Source organism: Chenopodium quinoa, unplaced genomic scaffold (assembly GCF_001683475.1).
Source record: "Chenopodium quinoa cultivar QQ74 unplaced genomic scaffold, ASM168347v1, whole genome shotgun sequence".
Classification (NCBI taxonomy): Eukaryota; Viridiplantae; Streptophyta; class Magnoliopsida; order Caryophyllales; family Amaranthaceae; genus Chenopodium; species Chenopodium quinoa.
Window position 1 is genome coordinate 3,775,738 of NW_018743977.1, and position 10,035 is coordinate 3,785,772.

A 10,035-nucleotide genomic window follows, 5' to 3' on the forward strand; every position below is an offset into this window, starting at 1 on the left:
TGATCTTGTTAGATTCAGCTCATTGCGCAATTTATTAATATCACGTTTTTATATTTTTTACGTGTATGAACATGAAGATATGTGCGTTCTAAGACACATCTTGGAGACCGTAAAAAGTCAAATGGAGCAAAAACAAATAGGTACAGAGGGAGTATTATTTTAATTTGTTAACAGTGGGTGGTTTGTTGTTATTTACTAAATCATGTGCATTTTAGTAGGTTATAGTGGCATAACATTCAATGTAAACGATTTCTTGTTTGGCATTAAACAATATTACAAATGAATCTAGTTTTGAGTTAATTTTGGATACAGATCTAACGATATTAAAATTATTGAACTGACACTCGTTATATTTGATTATATGTATTTTGTAAATTAAACGCTATTAATTTATTAATAAAATTCAAACTCTATTACAATCTTTAATTCATAATTCTCTTAACGATTGATTTATTTATTGGTTTAGAAGATAGTTAAGGGGGTATAATCTTAATATATTTTAGGGTCAAAGTTCTCTTAGAGAAGTACACCAAATCAGAATAAAATAGATTAGAAAATGAAAACCAAACCAAACCAAACCAAATTAGTCCTTATTAAACTAGTTGATTTGGGTGAAGGCGTGAAGAGAATAAATTCCTTTGGTAGGTTTTGTACGTGGTTAAAGTTGTGATGAATTAATTTGATTGTAATAATGACCGATGTTATTAAACGAGAGGGATATATGGAGGATTAAAATTTTGCTATTAATGTAGGGTTTTTCATTTGGTTTTATTGGAGACAGATCAATTTACATGATTTTAACATAAAGAGATGTGTCAAAAAGAAGTCCTCTATAGAAGAGCTATGCTGGTATATGTCTTTTTGGATCTAGCCATGGCAACGCCGTAGGGATGCCTACTTCTAGCCCGCTTAACCGTGCTAGCAAAATCTTTCAAAAATCAGTTTATACAACCCACAAATTTAGACAAAGGAAAACGTATTTTTCCCACCAACGTGGAACAAAGATCTTTAGTTGTAAAATACAAACTAGCTCTTACTTCGTTTTCATAATATTTTAATATCTAGACACAAAAAGGATGAATTCTACATGATTTGGAATTATGAAGTATTGATACTCACAAATAGTTATTATACATTCAATGTGTACAAAACCTTACCTAATTCTCTTAAAAATATGTATGCAAACGTTTTAAGTCTTAATTTCTTAAGCATTGCAAACAACAATCATCCCCCCCCCCCCTCACCCTCTCAAATGAAAAAAAAAAAAAAAAAAAGACATCATCACGAAATTGATCAAGAATTTAATGAAAACAAGACTTTGGTATTTCATAAGATAATTAAGCTAAACAAATAGCTACATACTCATCCAATTTGTTATATCAATAACCAATATATCATTAACCATTAATTCAATTTTTTTTTACCACCACCAACAGCCTTCTGCTTAGAATTGGCTGAAACGTAACGAGTAACGACATCGACGATGTTGCCAAGATCCTCAAGATCCTTGTAATTTTCATACAAACCAAGCTTTTCGCCACTAGTCCCTGCCTTAGTCAATTCATCTTCACAATGCTTAGGGTAAATTTGAGCCATGTGAATAAACTTTTCAGCCGTCGTGCCATAGTTGCTAGATTTAAGCCCTACGGCGTACAACCCTCTTAACTCATCGTTCATGTCTAGGTACAATTTCACGCAATGTGACAACGCCTTTTTAACTTCGATAATAGCATCATCTTCACGCATTTCTTTGCGTGCCTTTGTAGAGGCATGCCCAAACTCGCTTTGGGCATGCTTAACTACTTTGTCCGAGAATTTGCTAGGTTTCACATCTTTTTTGTCGCCTCCTAGAGACTTAAGGACGGAGGTGCACTTACCACCAGCGGTACTAGCCCTGCAAACTTCATCAATGTTAAATATCTCGTCCTTGCCATCTGCAGCACTAGGTGGGGTGAGCTTTGGGACGTTCGTTTGGGTTTCGTCGATGTTATAATTAAGTTTTACATGCTTAGCTATGCAAATGGTGAAGAGGGTTAGAAGAAAGAATGAAAGAGCTTGGAGCTTCATGTTATATATGTTATATGGATTTGTTTTCCTAAGGAATTATTTGGTTCTTTTTATTGAGAGCTTAATGAATGAGTTTTTCAAATTTGAAGGTTGTCTATCTAATTATTATTGGATATGTACTATATGAAGTATGCTAACTTGAGAAATTTAGAGAGAAGTCCAAGGCTTGCCATCAATCATTTGCTATAATTAGGATGTTAGTTATAAAGATGGATGTTAATGCAATTGGTGAGAAAATTAGTCTATTTTGTTAGAAAATTTTTTATTCTTTACATTGGTTGGAACCTTATAATTTCACCTTATTATGAGGGATATATATAAACCAATTGTTCGTAAGTTTAACCAAACTAAAACAACTTTCTAATTCTATGTATAATCAAGTTTCAATATATTAAAACCATATTTTAAATGAGAATATAGAACAAATCCATTTGGGCTCTTAGATTAACATAACCAAACAACACATTTCTCGTGTCATCAATGATATTTTTGAAATTTTGCATTCACAAACCGGATTTCTGTACAAATTAAATAAAAACTAGTAAAAGTAAACAAAATCGCTTTAAAAGTAATAGGAAAATTTTAAAGTTACAAAATCATGAAATTGTCATTAATGACACAATAAGCATGTAGTAGGTTGACCAACTATCATGATCCAATATGTTCTCTACCATATTTTGGGTTATTATGTTGTTCATGAGGCAATTATATACTTGTATTGCATGGTGGTATGAAGGGAATTGAATATCCATAAGGATGAGAAAAAAAAATGATTATTGATTAGACAACAATAAATTAGGAAAATAATGAGATTTTTTATATATATATACTCTGCTGATCTCCTCTATAGCTAAAGCTTTTGTAGGAAGAGGCTCTAAGCTCGCGTCTCACAGTCATGCCCGTCTTCTCTGCACCATTGATGTCTCAGGGAAACTGCTGCTATACCTGCAGATTGGGACTTCTTGCAGAAGGATGCATCCACTTCAAAGGATTTAATAAACTGCACTAATTGAATGGGATACACAACATTCATCATAAATCAAAAGCCAAAAATACATGTATTTCACAAAAGCTTAGTACTAGCTCCATTGTCTTCGCCTTGCTCTCTTCTTTTTCTAACTTATTTGAGATACATTTGAAACGTTTTTGTTTCTCACAGTGGCAGTTTCGTAAATTAAATGTACCACTTTAGTCATGGTGGTACATTTTATTTACAAAATGGATGATAAAATTGTACCACTTTAGTCACGGTGGTACATTTTATTTATGACCCCATCCTAGCTTACAAGCTTCGGGGAGAAATTCCCGAAGACAGGAACTTAGCCTCTAAGATGAAAAGAATCAGCTCAAGGTTCATCATCTTCAGAGGAGAGCTCTTGAAAAAGTCCTTCTCAGCCCCGCTATTGAAATGCGTGGGTCCAACAGATGCTGATTACATCCTTCGGAAAATTCATCTCGGCATCTGCGGAAACTACATAGGGGGAAGAGCCTTAGCACATAAAGCGCTAAGGGCTGGATATTACTGGCCAACCATGATCCTGGATGCTAAGGAGCTGGTCAGAAAATGCGAAAAATGTCAAAAAATTGCACCAGTCATCCATCGGCCATCACGAGATCTTCGGCCAATCCTGAATCCTCTTCCATTTGCTCAATAGAGAATGGAAATTTTGGGACCATTTCCCGATGCTCCATACCAAAATAGATGGCTGATAGTCGGCATAGACTATTTTAGCAAATGGATCGAAGCCGAAGCAAGTTCGAACATTACAGAGCAAACTGTCTGAAAATTAATCTGGCAGAGCATTATCACTCGCTTCGGGATTCCGAAGGTTCTTGTCTTCGATCATGGGAGGCAATTCGATAATTTGTTGCTGAAGCTGTACACAGATCAGTTCGGCATTAAATTGGCATATTCTGCAGTTTGTCATCCGCAGAGTAATGGTCAAGCCGAAGCTGCCAATAAACAAATCCTCAACGTTCTCAAGAAGAGAGTTGAAGATCAAAAGTCCAAGTGGATATAGGAACTTCCAATAACTCTCTGCTCACTTCGGACAACAGAAAAAGAGGCAACGGGGCATTCACCTTTTGAGTTAGTGTATGGATCTGAAGCCATCCTTTCAGTGGAAATTGGCTCAGAAAGTCTACGAGTAAATCTCTTCTCACCCAAAGAAAATGAACAACTCATGAAAGAGTCTCTTGACTTCTTAGATGAGATCAGAGATTCAACTCGAGATAAAATGGTTGCATACAAGCAGAGAATCAGCAAATTTTACAACCGAAGAGTCTATACAAGACTTCTAAAAATTGGGGATCTTGTTCTTCTGAATGCTGCTGCTGTGCAAAAAGGACGCATTCATGGGAAACTCTCAGCCACTTGGGAGGGACCTTATGAAATATATGATGAGCTTCAGCCAGGAACATATCAGCTTCGGCAGTTGGATGGTATTGAGTTGAAAAACCACTGGAATGCCGATGTACTTAAGAAATACCATGTGTAAAGCCCTTCAGGGAAGAACAATCTGTGTAAGTACATCTTTCTTATTAATGAAAGGCCTATGAGCCACCATTTATTCAAATTCAGCAAGTTTCTATTTTTTTCTGTCTTCAATGGTTTTTGAAACAATTCAAGGTTTTCGTTCGGTGCTGCCCGAAGTATTGCCTAATGAGACCTTGTACTTTGGCAAGCCGTAAAACCTGCCAAGACGAGGATAAATGATAAACCCCCGAGGTATTGCCTAATGAGGCCTTGTACTTCGGATGAATCAGTTCCTCCGGGCAAAGAGGCCATAGGCGCATTCGAAACATTGCCTGAAAAACAAAAAAACTGATAAAGCCCTGAAGTATTACCTAGTGAAGCATTGTACTTCGGATGAATTAGTTCCGGATGATGATTGCATTTTCGAAGTATTGCCTAATGCAGCATTGCACTTCGGATAGATCATTACCTCGGCATCGTGTTTCAGATAGTCGTTCCCTCGGATGAATTATAAGGATCAAGATATATTGTTCTCGGAGCCTAAAGCTTCTGAACAACGAAATCAGATCCCTCAAAAACAAAATAGAAGAGAAAAGAAAAAGGAGCAAAAACTTTAAAGCGTGAATACTTGCAAAAATTTTGCCAAGGAAAAATCCTCGGCTGCATCAAAAAAGTCGAAGCAATCACCTCAAAAACCTGAAGATCACATCTTCATATTTCTAAGGGGGGCAAGAGGCACTTAGCTAGCTAGTTCCGAGCCGAAGCTTAGTACTTAGCAAAATAGCACACTCACAGTAAATAAAGAAGTTCTCAACCAAGAATATTTCCAAGCCGAGGTTCAATACTTAGAAATTTTTTGAAGAAATTCAAAGAGGCAGCTAAGTAAAGGAATTAGAAAAATAGGTAATGGATGAAGAAAAGCTGAGAAAATAACTTCATATTCATAACGAGGATTTCAAAGTCAAGTACAAAAAAGAGATCCTAAATCGGCAGCAACCAACAAGCGGAAAATACAGCTGCCGAAACTAGTACAAATACTTAAGAAAGCAAAAATAAGTTTGTACAATGCAAGGCAAGCTGAAGAAAAAGAAAGGCAAAAAAGCAGATGCGACGTTTAAATCATTCAAGAACATGTTGACCAGCAAGATTCCGTAGACGACTGACCGAGTTCCTATGCTTCGGCATTGGCTGGATCAGAGCTGGGAGCCTTCGAGGTCTTAGTAGCAACAACAGAGGATGAAGCACGCTGAGCAGTGTCTTTCTCTTTCATTGCAGCCTCTTCTTCTTCCCCTTCTTGGGCCTCTTTCTCGGCCAGACGAGCAAGGCAGGCAACCTTAGCTTCCTGAGCAGTTAGCAGGTTGGGATGATTAGGAACCGTTGACCATTCTTCGACCACATCCCAATTGATGCTTGGGTCAGCATGGAAGGCCAAGCGCCAAGCAACTTTGAAACCGTTTTTGAAACCCTCATCATACTGATCTTGGGTGTTGATTCGGACCTTCAGCAAGTTCAGGGCCTTCATAAGATCCGCCTTAGCCTTCGCAGCCTCATCTGTCTGAACCTCAAGCTGGCTTTGGACTCCTTTTAATGCAGTCTTAACAGTGGATAAGTCAAAGTCCTTGGCCTTCAACTAATTGTTGAGACGCTGAACTTCAGCCTCAAGATCAACCTGCTTTGCTATGAATTCCTCCGCCATCATTTGCCGAACTTCTGCCTCTTGTTGCATTTTTTGCTCGATCCGAGCCTTGAAGCTCGGAATGTCAACAGCCTCATATTCCTGGATTAAGGCATGGCCTTCTTCAATCCAAGGAAATATAGTTTGCTCGACCTCTCGGCAGAAGTTACGAAGACTGGCCGCCATTTCATCCATCCGAGACTGGCTTGCCGCAGATTCCTCTTCTGCCTTCTTGCTCTTAAGTTCAGCTAGCCGAGCTCGGTAATCAGCCTCCTTGGCTTTATTCTTCAAATCCTCGTTCAAATCAGCAGTCATGACATAATTGTGAATGACCTACAAGGTTCGAAGATAAGTTAGCTGAGGAAAAGGACTTAGCAAAAATTTTAGGAAATAAGCTTAATGAAGAGGGGCAAAAATACTTAAGCAAAAGGTTTAAGTGAAGCTACTTGCATTAGCAGTTTATGATTCTCAGCAAAAGGGTTTGGCACCCTTACAAAAGGTTCAGCCACTCCAGCAGCGGCTCGAAAAGACCAGATCTTTGCTCTCTCTAGCTCGGGCAGGCCAGACAAGTCACCAAAGAACTCGACAGCCGAGTTTTGGTGAGAGAGCATGCTGTTCCTAACAGCTTTTGGAACAGGCAAAAGTGGGGCGGACTCAAACCCCATGTCCAAGGAATGGAAGGTCCAGAAAGAGTTCCCAGCAGAGGTTGAAGGAACATCAAAAGCCGGGTTCTCGCCTCTTTCATCGGCCTCATTGAAATTTTCAGACCTCCCATCCAGAATCAGAACATCATCGTCCTCGGCGGGCTGCACAATGAGTGCGTCAGCTTCTTTTTTAACCTCATCAGCAAAAGGTTCAAGGATATGCCGAGGAGACGGAGAAGATCTTGGGATGGGAGGAGGCCTTTGCTGAACCTCTTCTTCTCCGTTCTCGAGGGGAAGGGGGAGTTCTCTCTGTGGCCACCTCAGTCTGGCCCTCATCCAGCCGAGGTCTTTTAGTAGGAGGCTCAGTAGCCGAGAACTGTCCCGGATTTACAACAGCTCTCCTTCTTCTTGTTCCGGCCATTTCGTTAGCCGAAGATTCGTCTGAAGAAGATGATTGTCCTTTATCAGGCTCTCTCTTTTCTCCTTCTTCTTCGTCAGACTGCAACAAAAGAGACAGGGGGGCAAAGAGTCATATCAGTAAAAAAAAAAAAAAAAAAACCTCCAAGCCGAAGCTTAGTACTTAGAGAAAATTTGGAAAAATTTCACAAGTCGAAAAGTTCAAATGCAAATCTAAGTAGAAGGAACAAGGAAAGGAGAAAAAGAAAAACAGAAAAAATACTAAGACTCACCGAGGTCTTCAGCGCTAAGCATGTTGCGTTCAGCAGGGAAAGTTTGCGGCTCGGCACTTTGCTCAGAAGTTCTTGCAAAGACACCGGCCCTCACGCTAGCAGCAGCGGCAACAGCTTGTTCTTCTGGACCCAACAAGAAAAATGGGTCCTTCTTCAAGTACCAGGGTTTCTGCCCGGAATACTCAGCTGGCTTGACTATATCTAGCGTTGACGGCCGAAGTGCAGGAGCCCTAGCTGATGGATCAATTATAGTTGGGGCGTTCCTCGTCACTCGCCGAGCAATGTTGATGCCAAGTCTATTGTATTCCCAGCCGCAATTCCCTTCGTGCAGCTCTGAAAAACCGAAAGAAAAAGGTTATTCTGCATGAAAGAGAAGCATATAAAAGAAAAAAGAAAATTGGAAAAGAAAAGCAAAAGCCTTCGGCCCCAGCCGAGCTTCTTACCATTCTGGTACTTTTGGCTGAGGCCGACAGCAGCTAATATCTTCTCCTTGAAGATATAATGATAACAGGGTAGCCAAGTCTCTGGCACAAAGGTCATTCGGCCAGTGCCCCTTGGGTTCCTCTTTTTTCCAAAGAGAGTCAACAACTCCTTCTCTTCGGCTGTGAAATCATTTGGGCCGATGACTTTCATTTTCAAATCTGGCATTCTCAGATGCCTCGGCCCTCCATAGTAATTCGGGTGACCCTCCTCGGCAGGAGCCCGAATCCATATCCACTTGCCCCTTCAATCTTTGTCCGAGGTGTCATTCGGCTAAGCAGTCAAGAACCCTCTTTGGGTCTCAATCCTCCACCATCCAGGGCCATGATGCTCATCAGATTGCTGATTCGGCATCAGCTTATGCAGTTTCCGAAACACGTGAATGCTCGGCTCAAATCCATAGAAGAGACAAACCCAGAGAAACGTCATGACTCTTCGGATGCTGACCGGGGTTAATTGGCACAACGAAATATTGTACCCATTCAGCACCTGTATAATGAACGGATGCAGAGGAAATCTAAGTCCAAATTGGAGTTGCCTGGTGTACACGTCGATGTAACCAGGTGGGGGCCTGTGAATTCTATTCTCGGTTACGGGCATTTGACACCAATACCCGTCTTCCTCTATTATGCCGTAGAATATTTCGATTTGCTCGGCGAAGTGATGGAGGGCATTTCCATTGACCCACCAGTCATAGGGAGCAGCATTCATCAGCCCATAGTTCTCGGGCGGGTTATGCCATTCAGTGGCCCCAGAAGGCAGACGCCGAGGCCCATGGCTGAGCCGCTGCTAGATGTGCTCGCCTCTTCCCAGCCTCGATAAGGCACCGAAGCCAGTGGTATCGCAGTAATGGTGGCGTCTTCAGCCATAGCCCTATCTTCTCTTCTAGGGAGAGAGGTTCGGCGGCTCAAGGGTGGCATTTTCCCAAGTGGCTGGCTGCGCCGAGCCCCTAATTGAGGAACTTCCTCCTCCTCCTCCTCCTCCTCGTCAACCATCGTTCTTTTTCCTCGGTCTTGAGCCATATTTGTGCGAAAATTAAGAAAATCGGGAAAAAAGTGAAAGCTTGAAAAAACAAGGGAAATCCGAACAAGTTTCAGAGAAAATTACCTTTATCAAACTTGGGATTTGCCGATCAATAAGCTTGGAGCACCGAATTTCAGTTTAAAGCTCGGAATTACAGAGAATAAGGAAAGAGTAAAGTCAGGTTCTCAAGGGTGTTTGCGAATTTTAGGGTGTTTGTGTTTGCGAAAAGTGACGGAAAAAGAGTGGAGAGGGCGGTTTAAGTAAAACTTGCTGGAATCAAGAATACCAAGAGTCCAAACCGCCAAAAACCCCACTACTTCTACTTAATCACAACCGTTAAACACTTTTCCCAAGTTAACCACCCACTAAACCTTCTACCTTCCCTAATAATTCTCCTTAATGACAGTTACAACGTCATTAACTGTCCAAATTCCAGATTTAAATTACAATCATTTGTTTCCCTCCATTTTGCAATTCAAAACCCGACCTGTCATCCTTCCGAATCGAGTCTAGGGGGCAAGTTGTTTGGGTCCAATTCAGTCATTTACTAATTGGGCCGGTCCAAATGATTTAATTACAAAATCCCAAAAGTAAGGTTTAACCCTCCAAAAGCATGCTAAGTCAGCCAAGCGCAGTCAGCATGGCAAGCCCATCTGACCTCAAGGGCCCAGTTCTCCTCTATTGAGCAAAGGTATAAAAACCATCAATTGTCTCCTCTAACATTCATTCAGGACAAGCCTCAAGCAACTAATTCTCTTGCATAGCTTATTCTTCTCACACTGAACTGACTTTAGCATCGGAGGGGCCTTCCTCGGCAACCACCCCCGAGGCTAGTTTACGTGTGTTTTCTGTGCAGGAAATCCTCAGTCCAGTCTCAACTTGGATCGAGATCAGTCTTCTCCCACCGAAAAGGGTCTGCTGAAGGTTCTATTGTTTTCATACCGAAACAACAATCACGTAAACTCAAGGCTACTAACCCAT

At 40.7% G+C, this 10,035-nt stretch overlaps 1 protein-coding gene across 1 annotated transcript; it reads left to right on the forward strand.

The window, feature by feature from the left end:
- Nucleotides 1–3,398: 3,398 nt before the first annotated feature.
- On the forward strand, nucleotides 3,399–4,088 carry LOC110689904. Its single transcript, XM_021866731.1, has 2 exons — nucleotides 3,399–3,623; nucleotides 3,867–4,088. The coding sequence occupies exons 1-2, from the start codon at nucleotides 3,399–3,401 to the stop codon at nucleotides 4,086–4,088; spliced, it is 447 nt and encodes a 148-aa protein (XP_021722423.1).
- The last annotated feature ends 5,947 nt before the right edge of the window (nucleotides 4,089–10,035 follow it).